The following is a 17,163-nucleotide window of genomic DNA, read 5'->3' as shown; positions in this document are numbered from 1 at the left end:
TTTGAGAGATACGGAGTTAAGCACCGAGGGAAAACAACGTCCTCCAGCTCCTCTCGTCCGACCTCCTCCGACGTCCTCCTGATTGAGCTCTGCAGCCCTGAGAAAACAGACACAGCGGCTTCCTCCTGAGCCGGCCATGTTTCATGTCGGGACAATTAAACAAGTCACATGTGGCCACCGAGCCCGAGCCCCTTTCTCCAGACACTGAACTCAATTATTACAGAGGCGAACTCCTCATCGCCACGAGTTCACTGAGTGTGGCTAATCTTATCTGATCCGTTATTAGCAGCATTTTTCATCTTTACGGCGGAGCTAACAAGCCTTTGAGATCATTAAATAGTGAGGAATGTTCAAATCTCAAGTTAAGCATGAAGATGAGTGAAAGAAGGATCACTGAACATAAATCACTTCGTCCTATGCGTCGTTTTAAAGCTCGCAGGCCACTCTCATGAAACGGAGAAAAGAAATCTCACAGTGTGATGCGATCTCTCATGCAACTAGTTTTATTTAATTTAAAATCTGAAGCACATTCTGACACTTGTGTGGAGGCAAGAACCAGGAATGATTTATCACAGACAGGTTTGTAGAAAATAAGGAAAAGATTACTAAGGAATGTATTACAAAAAAAAGCTTATTTTTTAAATGGCAGCATATTGGGACATTGCTCTTCAAAGAAGGAATAATGAATCACATAGGCTTTTCTTGAAGAAAGATCCAGGTGCTGCAGAGAAACAACTTCATGACCCATTTGAAAAGCAAACACAGTTTTATGTGAAATCAACATAAACGTTTGAGTGTAAAAGCCAAAAAAAAAAGGAAAAAAAAAAACACAGAGGGACACTTTAAGTTAGTGAGGAGAGGGAATTGTCAATATGTTTGTTAACAGTGACGAGGTCAAAGGTTAAGAGCTGGTAATCAGACAAAGTTCAGGTGATGGACGAGGTGGTATCAGAGGGAGAATGACACGACGGAGCCACACGGTTTAGATCGTGTGTGTGTGTGTTTGTGTGTGAGACTTGTTCGACAAAGCGGGGACAACACATTTATGAATTGTATCAGCGAGCTGGTGAAGATAAAACCCACTTAGGGAAATATCACTGCCAGACACTGAACGAATACGCACTCATCCTCCCACCTCCCTCCTCCCCTCCCTCTTTTAGACAGCTCCATCTTTCTTTGAGTCTCGGGGTCATCTGCCAGTGACCTGTTATCAATGGCCCGGCTCGGGCCTCCAGACAGCATTAATCTGTCATGATAAGTTTACATCTGCTCAAATTGCTGTGTCGGTACCTTAAGCTTCATCCTAGTGCTGATTTTGAGTTGGATTTCATGGTTGTCTTTTGTCAGTTTTCTAATCCATGTGTGGGAGGGGAAGCATCCAGCCGGCCGCTCCGACTCTTCAGCCTCTTCTCACAGGTTGCACAGCCTCTCCTCCTCTTCCTCCACCAGACTCCTGAACCACAGAAACAAGGAAACACACAAACACACAGTACAGGTGAGCAGGGGACACAGTTTGTTCTTGAACCTGCAAACAACAATCGACAAAACCACCTCGCCAGCAGCTCACTGACATTTTCAGTATGAGTGAATCTGCTCTTTATTCCTTTAGTCAATTCATGAACAAAGTCTCTTTAAATTTGGTTTGTGAAACTAAAAGGGTTGAAAAATTCCCACTTTCTTGAATCCAAAGATCGTTTTATTGCCCAACAGATACTTGAATTACAGTCCTGCAGGACAAATGAACTTGACATGCTCAAACTGGAATGTGGATGATTTAGATATGGAATATAAAATATGAAATAAAACTCAGAAAACTGGCCGATTATCAATTCAGTGGCTTTCCTGGAGCTTTCAGTCATGAACCTTGAACCTTGAATGGACCTTGAGGTGAGATTGTTTTGTTGTGCTAAGTTTTACTGTTTGTCTCAACAGAACTAACCATTCACTGTTTTTCCCCCTTTGCTTCACAGATGTCCTCCTTTATTTCTTTAAGCTTTTCTTCTTTTTTCATGAATAGTCCTTCATCTTGTAAAATTGTTTCCAGGTTTGCCTTGCTTTGTGCGAGCTCGATCGTCTCTCCCACTCTGTCGCTAGTCTTCCTCGGTAATCAACACCATTTTTAGCCTCTTCCCTTTGTTTTCCTCTTGTCATACTCTGTGCTCTTTCAAATAAATTTTTACAACATCCCACCCTTGTTAAACTAGAGATCGTACAGGGCTTTTAAATCTCAGTGTCAGAGAGTTCCCTTTTGATGCTGCTGTCATATTGGAGACGTTATCCCGAAGTCCAACACTGTTGGACTTTTAAAGAAAACATCTGCCTGCTGCATCTGGAAACACTAGTAATCAGAGTGGCGAGAGTGAATCAGCAGTGAGAGTCCAGAAAACAAAAATAGAAATCTGAGAGATCGTATAAAGCTGTAATGTATAAAAATGTTTGATAACAACAGTGTTAGAACGGGCCCTCTAGTCGTCCACTGCTACTTGTTCACTCCACTAAATCGGATTTAGTCTTCAGTTGAGCTACTTGTTGCACTGTCATGCAGACCCTACTGAATGAGTTACTTTGTAATATGGTTCACATTAGCGGTGAGCAAAGGCAGCGAGCATCTGCACAAACTGCTCCGAGATGCTTTCACAGGCCATAAGCCACCCGGTAATGGCAGCCTGGGGTCATTAGGGTCTGTTGTGCAGACAGTTTGCCACGGCATGGAGAGAATAAACAACCACCATTTTCATTTCTTATTCATGGTTTTAATCACGGATGACAAAACACCCGGTAAGTGAAGAGAGGGAGGAGAAGAAAAAAAAAAGTTGGCATTGACTGTGTGCCTTTCCTTTGCTTTAAATGTCTTTGGGACAGTCTGTTGGGTAACGAGAGGGAATTAAAACTGTGGCGAATTTGGAAATGTGTGGAACTGAGTGGGGGGTGCTGACATTAACAGGCTGGCGTGGAGAAGAGCTGGCGGAGGCCCAGCACACAGCGCTGACAGTGTGAGGTCCTCTTCGCCCATTCTAATGAGGCATTGTGAGCGTCTGAGCTCAGGCCCGCGAGCAGGCAGGGGCCCCCCCCGGGGGTCACATGCAAGTTGGATTGGGAGCGACGGAGGAGCCTTAGGAGGAGGAAGTCCATGGCAGCGGGACGAGATGGCTGAAGTGCGTCACTCCACATACCAGGATGGCAGATGGTTAAACAACCTCAGCGAGCAGAGGCAACGGCATGAAACATCTTCAAGGTCACGTACAGGAAACTGCAGAAGTTATTTCCTCCGACCCCGCCGGCCCCTGATCCCAGCCCTTTGTCTGCAGAAATACCTCATTACGGACATAACGGATGTCCAGGTGACACTATATGAGATGCTCGGACAATACTGGGCCTTAACACAGGATCTTGCGGAAATACTCCTGGTATTATTCACCGTGATGCTTTTGTAGAGATGTTTTGTTGCAGAGGAACGGACTGACGGTGACAATAAACACGTCATTTGCACATTTCCACCTGCAGTGCCTTTTTTCTGTGTGTGTGTGTGTGTTTTAAGATTGGCTCATATGTAAAGAATGTCAAAAAGTAAACAAAGCATCAAGCTGATCTGAATCTAATGAAATCATCCCGGGATCATTATGCGCTCTGCTCCCGACGGCTCATTCTCCTCGACAGGTTTAAATAATGTCTGGCACTTTATTGAGCACCGTAGGGGACGTCTGTTTTCATTTCACCTCCTACCGCAGAGATGGGAATCTACAATATACAGTATGTCAGGGAGGGCTCAGAGTCGATGGGCTTTAATTGCAATCAGAAGCTACGGCAGCTTTAACAGGAGAAGACAAACTAATCAGTGAAGTCACCTGGTTCAGTGTTTTTGTTGGAAAGAAAACCTCCGTGTTGCTGCTCAGACCAGGTGAACCATCCCAGCTCCCCGGGGCTGGTTCAGGTCGAACTATTGACGGAGAGCCGAGCTACAAATTAGACTTCACTTCCCATTTTACATCTGTGGTGTTATTCTATCATACTGTACCAGACATACGGTGTGTGGTAAAATTTTAGGGGTCTCATTTGAGAATAACACTCTGCAGCTAAATTAAGAGGAGAACAGAGTCATGGAGAATGACTGTAATCGCTGTATTTATGGCTGCTTTTTATTACAGAGTGTGTAAAAGAAAAGCGATCAAAACATTATGATCTCTTATTGCACATACAGCCTTTAAATTAAAACGTAATTTTGGCAATAAAGTAAATCCCAGGAGGTAAAAATCAATTATATCTTTCCATCATTTAATAATTTACAGTCTATAAAAGACATGATGTCCCACACTGAGCTTCTTATGAGTGTAACCTGTCACCAGCCTACGTCAATGAAGACGATCAAGTTTCAAGCGCAGTGTCTTCGAGGTAATATTGTCAGATCTAATTATGCAATTTAATTTCTTTACAGCTTTGTTTCATTCCTAATTAAAACGACTGTCATAAAATATTTCATTTTCAGGCAGTGGTGGAAGTGCTCAGATCCTTAACTTAAGTAAAAATGTGAAAAATATTCCAATATTAGTAAATGCAAAATATTATTATTATAAGTAAGAGTTCAACATTATAAAGTGTTTTCTGGAAAATGTACTTATAGTGGCAAAAGTACTTGGTACGTATGAGCAATATATTAACATTAATACATTACATTGTTGAAAACTATTACATAATACTGCAATCGGTCTGAACTAGGTAATTTTTGGTAATATACTGTATACACTACTATCATTAGATACTGTAAATGTAAAGCTGTGTGATATAAAATAGAATAAAAGTGCTTGAGGAAACGCCAACCACAGATTTCAGATGTTTTTTTGATGTTTCTGAGCTCATTTGATTGTGTGTGTGTGTGTGTGTGTGTGTGTGTAGTTTTTGAGTTTTGAGTTGTGAGTTGTGAAGACCAGCGCATCTATTATTCAGAGCGACTTCACACAAACAGAGAGAGAGACATCAGACTGGTCTGACCTGTAGGCAACAATCTCCATGTCTCTGGCCATCTTCTCACTGAGCAGCTCCTTGTAGTCTTCACACTGCTCCTTCATCTGCGCTTCCAGCTCAGCCTCCTGGTGCCGCATTTCATCTATAGCACACTGAATAACACACACACGCCGAGACACACACACATATACACACACACACACGGTGGATGAGATTAAATGACATTATTAGTCCAAACCACTGGTCCATTACAGCCTATGATTACATTAATCAGTCCACTCTCGTACCTCCAGCTCAGCAATCTCGTCCACGTGTGCAGCCGTCTTCAACTCAATCTCGTCCTCCAGCTCCTCATTACACTTCTCCAGCTCTGCAAGCTCCTTCTCCAGCTCGGAAATCTACAGAAACACACACACGCACGCACACACACACACAGCAGAGGTAAGTCTTTGAAAGCAGATCCACCTCTGTCTGAAACGGACTCACTAAGACATTTCTACTTAATTATCTTGTTAGTGAGGATGTAACAATGCCAGACTGTGAAATCACAACCCCTTCGTAGTAATTTTGAGTTTCAGAACAGCAGCCCTGGAGTTGGCAGACATTCAGGATCCTGCTCATAATAAGCGCTTGAACCTGGGCACTCGTGGGTTGATGATTGAAACCCCAACATCTGACATACAGTGTTTAACTTGTTGTGGTGTTAGGGAACATATTAGCAGCTGTTTACATGTCCAGCAGACACAGAGCAGTGCTCATCTCAGCCGTGTTTCAGGCCACCTGACAACCGTTAATTCCTCTGTTTACTCCTCATTCTCTTCTGTTTCATTCACTTCACCATTTCCTGAGAAACATATCTCGGCCAACTGCGAGATATTTGACTTTTTCCCAACTTCTGTTTGCCAACAGCTGCATAACTTATTCTGCTGGAGACAGGGACGGGTAGAGCAGGATTTGTGGGTTTGCAAACCCCAAAAACAACTAACTTTAAAGTCTGGTGATGATTATAAAGTAATTTTATCCATGTTTTATACACACAAAAGCAAAACATATTGAGCTCCTACTAAACCCCAAAGTCAAGTGTGCCAATTAGTCTGACCAACACAGATAAATCAGGATACTCAACTTGCACCACAAACTAACTGAGGAGCATCCCTCCCCTGGGTCTGAGGCGGTGGCATCCCGCCGTGAGTAATTACAGGAATCACAGAGATTCAACAATTAGCTGTCACCACCAGATGGAGATCCAGGCGGTCCTGCTCGTCACTCAGCGAGCCGGGGCCAGTTACTACTCGCAGGCTCGATGACGACTCCCTAACCTGGTCAAGTGGTTTACTCACACACACTCCTCTGTTTTTTTCTTCTTCCCTTGGCATGATAAGTGGAGGCTTGACCATGTGTGAGTGTGAGTAGGGGGAGTAGTGGCGTACAACCCCATCGGTGCCTGCTCCATTATATACATTTCTGCGTCAGGGCTGATTTCACTGCAGTCTGTTTGTTTGGCCATGTTGTGTCTCAGTGAGAAACCAGACCCGAGGCATCCATCACAGAGCGAGAGAGGAAACAGAGCAGATCAAGCCGTGCTGTCCATCCGTCAGGCTGGATTGAGCAGAGCTGGAGGCTCGTGAGCTGCATGTTGGAGCGAGGTGGTTAGATGATGTCGAGGTAGAGAGAGAGAGAGAGAGAGACAGAGCTCTGCTGTGGCTGCACGGGCTCTGTGTTTGTTTAAAGAGCTGGAGGTAGAGCCACAGCCACAGTAATGAGAACCAAACCGCCATGTTTGTTACAGATGTGGTTAGGTGTCAGCTGTGGTCTGACCGCTGATGGATGTAGGAGAGACGAATGAGAACGAAGAGGAGGTTGTTTCTGTTTGCTCTGATTGTCCTACTGTGATTTTTTTTTTTTTTTTTTTACCTGAGTCATAATTTCCTGGTGCTTTGCTTCGCTGCGTGTCTTTTGTTCAAAGCCCGGTTTTGCTGCCTGGATGAAAAATATCCGATGAAGTTTTATTTCCTCTCCTCCATTTGAAGAGGAAGTCTCCAGTCAGTGTGTGTGTGTGTGTGTGTGTGTGTGTGTGTGTGTGTGTGTGTGTGTGTGTGTGTGTGTGTGAAGTTTTAAGACGTTTATGATGCTGCAGCCGCTCTGAAAGACTGTACTTAATAACCGAGGACACAGAGGGCAATAAATCCCGTCTGAGCTGAAGTCGAGCCCTTCACATCTCCTGCTGAAAGTGTCCGCAGAGTAAACACTCTGGTCAGCAGGATCTCCCACACTGTTGCTCTGCTGTCACTCAGCCGCCCTCCACTCCCTCGGCCTACTGTGGGAAACCATTCATTTGCACCATTATGTCTGATTTAGGAGCTGATGGTGGACACAGAGCCAGTGGTGGGCTGCAGGACTCCCCTCTTTGCTTTGTCAGTAAAGAGGTGGGAGATGTATTATGGGAAGATCTGAATCAGTAGGTAGCAACCGGGGGGATTTAAATAATTTATGAATGTGGGACTATGGGGGTCAGTTCACACTCCAACATAGACACATAAACATACAGGATTTTCCTACTTGGCAGAAGTGGTTTTTGTAGATTTATACCTTCATCAGGTTTTTATTTAATGTAGATTTACATCTTAACAATCAAATTCTCATCTCTCTGAATAATCCTAAAAACATGTCTAACTTCTCAACAGTTTTCAAGGACACAGTTTGTCTTAAAGAAAGAGTTTGACTTTGACTTATTAGCTTTATTTGCTTTTCTTTTTTAGCCAAGAGCTAGATAAGATCATCAACGCCCGTCTGAATGGTAAATACATAAAGCTACTCCTAACAGCCAGATCACCAAACCTGTAGGACGGCTGAAGCTCAGTGTGCTAAACTAAGCTTGTCCACTGCAACGTGACGCCATCAATCTTCTCTTCTAGCTCATGGCAACAAAACAAATAAGAGCAATTCCAACATTTGACATTTGCTAATAATACTTGTACATACAGTACATCGTACATGTCACTTAGTTTTTGTTTTTTTCCCGCTCTCTTTCGACAGAATCATAATATCGAAGATGCGTGACTCATCTCAAAATCTTGGCAAATTAAAAAAAAGCCAAATGCCTCAATGTAAAGCACTTATTTTTGTGTAATTTGTGTGAAGTGCACTGTCCCTTTAAGTAACGATCAACTCACCTGCATCTTCATCTCACTGCTGTCTTTTGGAAACTCTTTGCCCTCCGGCCCTGCAGCTTCTCCCGCCTCCACTTGTTTCCCATCAGCAGCACTGAGGAGCAGAGCGGACGGGGCTGCACCAGCCTTGTACTGCAGAGACAGACGGAGAGGAAAAGTTTGAGGGGGATATGAAAACCTTTCAGTTTCAGTCTGCAAGAGACCACGGAGGAAAGAGCTCTCTCTCTCTCTCTCTCTGTGGGGCAGTTAAGTGCACTCTGACAGGGGGGGCAAAGAGCAATCAGAGTCTCTCATCCTGGCTGATGGTTAAACCTCTCCTTGGGTATTGCCACATTCCTGATTAGATGGAACAAGTGTAGTCGAAATGAGCAGCATGAGGGTGCACAGGTGTGTGGGAGTTAGCCCAGCAATCACCATTACTGTTCAAACCCAATAGCAATCATTTTAGCATCAAGACAATTGCGCCTCGTAATGGAGGCGAGGCACAGACAGGACGGTGTCCAGCTGGACCGAGAAGAGACAGAGTGGGAGTGAGACAGAGGGAGAGAGAGTAAATAGATGTGGTTCAGGGGAACGAGACACACACCTATGTATCTAGACAGACACACAAATGTATAAATACACCCCTCACACACACACTAGCGTCCACTCCACTGCAGCAGAGGAGCCTGGGAAGGCGGCCAGCAGTCTGATTACAGCCCTGACCTCTGGACCAGACAGACATCCTCACCCCAGAGGGGGAGTGACCCCAAGGAGCTATAGCTTGACCCCAACGCAGCACCTCTGTGCTCGTAACACACACACACACACACGCTCACATACAGGTAGAGGCACGCACACACATACAAAAAGCATTTTGTTGGAGTTCAGAACTGCAGCTCTGATTCTCAAGTTCTTCCCCGGTGTTGTGTTAAGAGGGGAAAGAAAACAAGTGGGAGTATCGTTGTGTGATTTGTGAAAGCTGAGATTTACATCTGGAGCTGAGCGGGACGTTTCAGAGGGAGAGCGAGGGTGATGTGGTGAAAACAGGAGGTCAAGTGGTCAGTAGGAGGATGAAGATGGCAGCTCCGGATAGTGTTTATCAAGAATTTAGATTTTCTTCATTTAGACAAAATGTAAAGAAAATATAAAGGCGTGAGTGACACACTGTGAAACTCTATGTTGCATTTTTGGCTTTCTTAATATGAACGCATTCATGTGTATGTGGACTTCTATTGTTGTAACTTAGAGGAGGTGGAGCAAAACATGTAGTCCTGTGGTTTTCAGTCCAGAGGCTGAGACCCTCGAAGGGGTCACAACATAAATCTACTTCGATGAATAGTAATAGAGAAAAGAAGAAAAAGAGAACTTCATTGACTCGTATTTAACTTTTGTTATGGTACCTCCTCATTTGGTGCAAATAACAACTCATAATGTGTGTTTTCATCCACCAGTTTTTATAAAATTGTAATTTGCATAAAATTGTAATTTGAAATAAACCTGAGTGGATTCGCGCCATATTTGAGTCAAAGTGTCGTGAGAAAATGCAACAAACTGCAAAGTAGTCCTGAAATAATAAATGATGCGTTTGATTTAAACATCTACTGGAAAGATCAGAGCTCAAATTAACACATGAAACAAAATGTTGCATCTCTGTATTGTTGTTTTTTACATTGTTTCCCACAGTCTGAGGTTTGACTGACACTTTTAATTTCATTGTGTCCTTCTGTTCAGCGATGATTTAATGGCACCTACGGGAAAAGTTAATACCAACATCTGTTGATCTTGTTGCACTCATTTCTGAATATTCACATAAAAGGAGTAGATCTGAATGCAGAATGTGAATTATTAGTCAACCATCTGTTTTTAATGTAAATTCTTAATGTGAAAAGTAGCTAGTATCCACAGCTGTCAGATAACAGATACAATATTTGCCTCTGAAATTTAGTGGAGTAGGTGTATAAAGTAGCACAAAATGGAAATACTCAAAGTACAAGTGCCTTAAAATTGTACTTAAGCAAATACTTAGTTTCCACTCTTGGTGTGTATGAGATTTGTCACTTGAGTTCACTCCTCGTGTGAGTGCATCTTTAGCCAGAAATAGGACTATGACTCCAAAAGTGTATCTGAAAAAGCATTAAGCACAAAAAGGTCTCCGATCCACGACATGTTTATGTGTCTGATGCTTCAGTGAGTCGTACCTGGAGGCTCTCAGCCAGCTGGCGGTAGTACTCCTTTACATCCAAGGCCGGAGTCATGTCAGGGCTGCTAAATCTAAGAGCAGCCATCGCTCCTGCAGTCGCCTCAGCTGGATCCAGCAGACTCTCCACCTCCTGCTCAAACACACAGTGGTGAAAACATAAAATGAAAATGAGTAAATCATTTTACTTGACTGAAATTTTAGATGCCTGTACTTCTGCGAGTATTTCTGCTTCTTGCTGTTGTTTTCTTCTTGAGTTAGTTGACAGCTGTCTCACAAAACACATGAAGACTTTATAAAATATGACGTCAGTACAGATAGGGCTTCAATATGAAGGTTGAAGCCCTATCTGTATCTAAACTCAGTCACTGTCACAAATGAAGTGGAGTAAAGATCACTGCATTTCCCCTTGAACTCAAGTGTAATAGAAGCATGAAATGGCATAAAATTTAAATACCCAAGTACAAGTACCTCAACTATAAAATACTTTGCTTATATCACTGCAAATGAAAACACAATGTACATGTTCTTGCATTTACACATACACCGAGGACCTCATCATGTATGTCTACAACTTCCAATATGCAGTGAAAAAAAACATCCATTCCCGACAAAAATGAACTGTTACAGAGCTGCGGTGGCAGTCGGAGGTATTTTTTTCCCTCCACCTATAGAACGACATGGCTGCGGATTTGTCAGGGGAATATGGGCTATCTGGAGGTGCTGATAATAACAACAGTTAATAAAACAAAGGGAACTTCTGTTTTCATTTGGTATTCAGCTGCATTTCCCGGACTGTGAGTTATCGAGCGTGTCCCTGAGGGAGTGTGTTAAACGCCGGGCGGCCTGGCTTTGCAGAGAAAAACACAGAGTGATGGAAATGCTCCAGCATCAGCTCCCTCTCTCTCTCTCTCTCTCTCTCTCTCTCTCTCTCTCTCTCTCTCTCTCTCCCCCTCTCTCTCTCTCTCTCTCTCTCTGCCTGCAGCCTCTAGATCTGATGCTGGGGCGCGTCTGTCATCTCCTGGTGATGTGGAGAACAAGGTAGAGAGCGCAGGGTGTGTGTGTGTGGATACGATATCGGCAGTGATGTGTGTTGTATATAGTTGCAAACATGTGCCTGTGTTAAAGGAGTAGTTCCACATATTGATTAAACCCTTATTTGCTTCCGTGCCAAGAGTTTGATGATGGTATTGATAAAACAAACCATTTCGTTGAGTATAAAGACTTGTGGAGACAGAAAGTGAAGCATAATCATGTTTTGTATCATTTGCATGAATTTAACCACTGGATTATTTGTCTGAATACAACCCAAAAAGCAAATCTTAAAGATGTTAGCTTTGAGCTAACTGGATACACCTGCCATGTGTGTGCCGGTGTGTGTGTGTTTGTGTCCGGTTCATCTTCAGTCTGAACTCTGAAGTTCTTTCTGCCATCAGCCTCCGCTTTCCTCTCATCTCTGTATGTTTCATAAAACAGATTCATAAAAACCTGGGAGAGATTAAAAGCTGAAACATTTTCCGCCTGTATGGATGCATTGATCTTGTGTCAACGGGTACGTTTCCATGACTATATCTATAATTCACTTTATATTCTGTCTGTATACTCAGTGAGGCTACAGCCCACAGATCTTAGCATAGCATTAAGACTGGAAAAATGGAGAAACACCTAGCCAATACAATTCAGCCACTAAAACTCTATTGTAATCACATTATCCATACAAAAACCAACGTTTAAAAATAACAACTTGTGGTTTTGTGAGTGGTTATGTGTTGGACTTTTTCTTGGCTGGACGCAGTAACTTCCAACAAAGACTTAGTCCAACACGTATCCCCTGCGGTTTCTGTATCAATTCAACAAATAAGACATACTGTGTTATTCTGTGAGCTTTGAATGCTTTGGACAGAGTCAGGCTAGCTGGTTTCTCCTGTTTCCAGTCTTGATGTTAAGCTACGCTAACTGGCTTTTTGGCTGTAGCTTGATATGTACAGAAAGTTTAAAAAAAAGAGACTCAATCAAAAATAAAAACATTCAAAAAGTCTTAATTCTGACTTGTTGCATGTTTACTAGATTGTATGTTTTGTAATGTAATCCTCTGTTGACATGTGTGTTTTGGACTACGACTCTCCAGCAAGGTGACTGGGGTCATCACAGTTGTGTTTGTCACCCCGGGTCTGGGCATTTCTCCAACACCTCTGCTTGACCTAAGTGTTACATTTAGAGTCAGTTTAAGGCCATAAACTGTTCCTGCTTCATCACACTGGGGCCATATATCTTCTCTCTCTCTCTCTCTCTCCCTCTCTCTCACCGTGTTGTGCTGGGCCTCCATGTTGGCCAGCTGCTCCTCGTAGATAGCCACTTGCTCCCTCAGCGCCAAACACTCTGCTGTCACAGCATCCACTTCCTGCAAAGAAAACCAAGTTAACAGAGAACAGGGCTGAAGGTAAAAGAAGTTCAACTTAATTTGCGGAGGTGTCTGAGAGGAGCCGTGTGCAGCTCGGAGAGTAAATCACACCACAGGTTGAAATAAAGTGGAAAAGGTCTTTGCTTCCCACCCCTGAACACCCCCCTTTTAAAAACTATCAGCACCAGCACATCCACCCTGTTTCACTGAGCAGCAAGTAGACGCCGCAATGCAGAGGAAGGGGGAGGAGGAGGAGGAGTAGGAGGAGGAGGAGGAGGAGGAGGAAGATGAGACGGAGGCTAAGTAGACACAAAAGCCCTGTCCACCAATCCATTCACCAGCAGGGGTTCTCAGCTCATCTACTCCTTTTTAAAAGAACCAGATAAATTGGCATTGGATGCAATTACTGTGGCTGCCGGCATTTACATGTGGACACACACAGGGAGGGTTTGGTGGCGAAGTTGTGGAGGGCGGCGGGGTCCCTGATGGACAGCAGTGGGCTCAAGTCTCTCCTGCTGCTGCTGCCTGTGTTCAAATATCATTCAGCAGCTGGAGAGAAACTCGTTGTAAATCACCTTTAGTAGCCCACAACTTTAAAGCACTGGCCACTTTGGGCCGGCAGAGCAAGCTGTTAAACATTAGCACAGTGTAAAGTGAGTTTGGCAAACAAACTGTTAAAGTTGACTATTTTTTTGCATTCCAGGGAGAAAAACTAGTATTGATTTTGAGTTGAGTCTGTCCACATATCAAATATAAATTCAATATTTACTCGCAGCTCTGTTTTGGTTTCTACCAATTCCTGAGGGATTTATTTGGCTCTTCGGCTGCTAACTGCTCCATGGTGAGAGTGGAGCTGCAGACCCAAACCAAACCAAACCAAACAATGAGCTGAAGGATCAGTTAAAGCTTCCCAGACAGAGCTGATGGGAGCTGCAGATTTCGATTATAATTCTCCGTGGTTTCATCACAGTGTGCAACTCTTTTCACCTCACACTTTGTTATTAAATCATTTTTACAAAAACACTGATTGGTGCAGCTTTAAGGTTCATCGGCTGTCCAAAATCCAGTGTCCATCTGTTTTTCAGTCTTGAGAGGTTGAAAAATCCATGATTTAGTCATGTTTTATAATTGTTCTTGATTTTCCGTCTTTGAGTGGCTGAAAAAGTATTTTGTATGTGGGCCTGTGAATATTCTCAATTGTCCAGGTCATAGTTATCTCAAGGAAATTTAAATCGAATGCAACTGGACTTGGTAATTTGTCTAGGAAGACGTTTCACCTCTCATCCAAGAGGCTTCATCAGTTCATGTACGCATCTGACCAGGCTAGGACTGGTCTTTGTATGTGTTTTAGGACTTTGTATGTGTTTTTTCACCTTCAACATCACTGCAATGACCTGCACTGGTCTCTTCATTCATCCACTCCCTTGTGTTTGTAATGTACTGTATTTATATTCTGGTGGAGACTGTTTAACTCACTTGACTTGTTCTGTGTTTCTGCCACAGACACCAACATCTGGCAATGTAAGAAAAATCACAGAGAGACGATGAAGAGGAATAAATTTGTGAGCCCTGAAACCGGAGCAGAATTGGCAGGAACGAGGCAACACAATAGCCAGTAGTAAACTTCAAACCAAACCAAACGTGCCTTGTTTCATTACTGTCAGTCTACCATTATGTTGAGAAGACTGCAGCTTAGTATTCGCTCCTCTCCTCCGCATCTCTGCCGCTCCTCTGCCTCCTGACTGATTCCCCACCAAGTGTTGTCACTGTGCAGCTGCTTCCAATTCACAACCAGAGGACGGAGCCAGCAGGAACATTACGGCACCGAATTACAGCCTGCATTACATCTGTAAGGGAGAAATTAAAGCCTCCCTCGCATCTGGTCCGACTGAGAGGAGATGGCCTCTGGCATGAGCGAGGGTGGGGAGGGGTTTTTTGAAAAAGTTGATGGCTCGGGTTGCAGTGGGCCACCAGCCCAGACTGTGACTGCTGGTGATCAACACCCATTGGGTAGCGCTACAGAGGAGCAGCTGTGCAGAGTTTCAGCTGATTCACCGGGTGGCCGAGGGCGGAGAAGGAGCAGGGAGACGTTTGACAACACTGCCACCTAGTGCTCAAAGTAGATTATCACAACGAATACCTGCTAGTGTACAGAAGTTATCATAGGTAATCAGATTTTTCATTGATTAATTTATTCATCTTGATTGCCAGTAATTATAATAACTTCATCTAACCCCAATCACATCTATTCTTAAACCATTTTGACCTTTATATATATAAACCTAATTGTAAAAATACTTGCACATAAACATTGCTGTTCTAACAGGCCAGTGATATGTCACCCGACTCATCTTGAGTTTTACCCATCATGAGCTTAGAAAGCAGAAACTGTGCTTTTTATTCTTTTTTGGTGCTGCGTTTCATTTCATTAATGTTCTTTGTTATACTGCTACTTTAACAGAATGACGAATAGTAACTAGTGTTTGACACAGTATGTGATATGTAAGTAAAAAACCCGTCACACTTTGTTACAATAAGCCATTAGCTTTATAAAACTCAAGATGTTGTTAACATTACGTGTTATCTTCTTGCCTTGGCTTCACCTAACTTTTCAGTCGTCTTCCAACATGATTGCTTCTGTAATTTGCGACTGTTACCTCAGCAACATCTTGTCGTTCTTGCTGGAGGAAGACCCTCTGCTGTGCGGCTGCCTCGTAGCTTTTCTTCAGATATTCAAGCTCCTTCTGCAGCTTCTCGGTGTCACGCAGAATCTCATCCTGCAGGGAGACGCAGTGAAGACGGTGATGGATCTTGACAAGGTTATAAATCAGGGGCCTGCTGCCTGTCAGTGTACAAGCTGAGGTAGAATGTGTGAGATGGATGAGATGTGCTGGGGAAAACTTAATTGAGGCAGAGAGAAACATGCAGCAGACACACCCATCAGCAGCAGCAGCAGCAGCAGCAGCAGCAGCAGCAGCCTACCCTCTCCTTGCGCAGTCTTTCCACCACTGCATCCAGGCTGTAGTCACGCTGAGCCACAGTGGAGGTGATGCTGGGGGAGGCTGGTTGACTGTTCAGCTGCTCCTCCAGTTCCACAATCTGACACTCAAGAGACTCATTCTCTCTCTCAAAACAACGAGCCTGTACAGGACACAGAGCGGTGGGGAGGGGGAAAAAGTCACATACAAAACGCCACGACACTGCAGAGGAGGAAGGGGAATAAATAAAAGTGCTGATGTGTCAGTAGCAGCACTGTTTGTCCTCACCAGTTCAATAAGCCTGATCAGGCGGTCGTTCAGGGCAGAGATGATGGTGCGGTCCTGGACAAACCGGCTCAGACCATCCTTGTTCAGAGACTTGGCCGCAACAAAGTCTAACTTGTCACAGTCACAGTCGTCGACGGCCGCACCCCTGATAGAAGAACACACACACATACACAAACACACACACACAGGACCAAAGGAGCTGCACTGAATATTTTGGTGGAGATTGTGTGACCCAGCTTCACACATGCCTCCGACCAGGACACACTCACACATTCATCAGAGGTGAACTAAAGCAAAAAGCATTTCTGCCCTGCCTACTAAATGGACACAATGGATCATGACATATTTTTCCATGAGCGCAAAAGGCATTTGTCATCACCGTCCAAACTGGGGTAACACTTTCCTTTAATCACACCTAGTTAGCATATATGATCACCATTTAACCATCTAGTACAAGGTTTTCAAAACATTAAGCTGCACCGTGTAGCTTACAAGTGTTTTTAATGTTTTGTATGATCACAGCTGTATTTAGAATGTTTTTTGTCCCTCAGCCACCATTAGTCAAGTACGAAAAGATGTTCCTACATATAATACTCAACATTTCCACCAGTTAACAACTACATTATAGCATTATGAAAATGTATCAAATTGCATGTGTTTATAAATGCTGCAATGGTTGCCTCAGTAGGGCCTAAAATGATGTAAATCCTACATCACACCTTGACAAACTTCACTTCTTTGGTAAAGAATATCTTATAATCTACATGTTTTACACTTAAATTGATCCTTAACTCATTAAAATCTCTAGTTATTCAAGTGTCATCATGTTAAGTCGCCCTGTAGAGCAGAGACTCAGACTGACCTGACTTTACCCCGGTACTGGTCGGCACACTGCTGCATACCCAGGCCCCCGTTTCGACTCCAGCTCTCTTCCTCAAACAGCTTGCGGTAAGAAGACACTCTGAGCATGGCCATGACTCCAAGACGGCTTCAGACTGGACGACACGACACGACACGACACGACACAAACAGGCAAACAGAGACAGCAAGAGCACGGTGGGAGTTTTATATCGACAGGGAATAAGAATGTAGCACCGAGGTGGAAGATCTCTCATCGACCACCGAGGAGACTAAGTATAGTGTGAACATCAGCCCATAACGATTTCACATGCACATGGGGAGCGAGCC

General features: G+C 43.7%; 1 protein-coding gene across 1 annotated transcript; it reads right to left on the bottom strand.

Moving 5' to 3' along the window:
• Positions 1-1,200: 1,200 nt before the first annotated feature.
• On the bottom strand, positions 1,201-17,011 carry vimr2 (vimentin-related 2). Its single transcript, XM_085789406.1, has 10 exons — positions 16,838-17,011; positions 15,976-16,120; positions 15,692-15,850; positions 15,367-15,486; positions 12,614-12,709; positions 10,310-10,441; positions 8,133-8,261; positions 5,247-5,357; positions 4,987-5,111; positions 1,201-1,453 (listed from the first exon to the last, which is right to left on the bottom strand). The coding sequence occupies exons 1-10, from the start codon at positions 16,948-16,950 to the stop codon at positions 1,411-1,413; spliced, it is 1,173 nt and encodes a 390-aa protein (XP_085645532.1). The 5' UTR covers positions 16,951-17,011; the 3' UTR covers positions 1,201-1,410.
• Between the last annotated feature and the right edge of the window lie 152 nt (positions 17,012-17,163).

The sequence above is a fragment of the Trachurus japonicus genome, chromosome 10 (genome assembly GCF_045865225.1).
Source record: "Trachurus japonicus isolate A0001 chromosome 10, Traja_1.0".
NCBI classification, from domain to species: Eukaryota; Metazoa; Chordata; class Actinopteri; order Carangiformes; family Carangidae; genus Trachurus; species Trachurus japonicus.
Note: the sequence above shows the minus strand (reverse complement) of the source record. Positions and strands in the feature narration are given on the sequence as shown.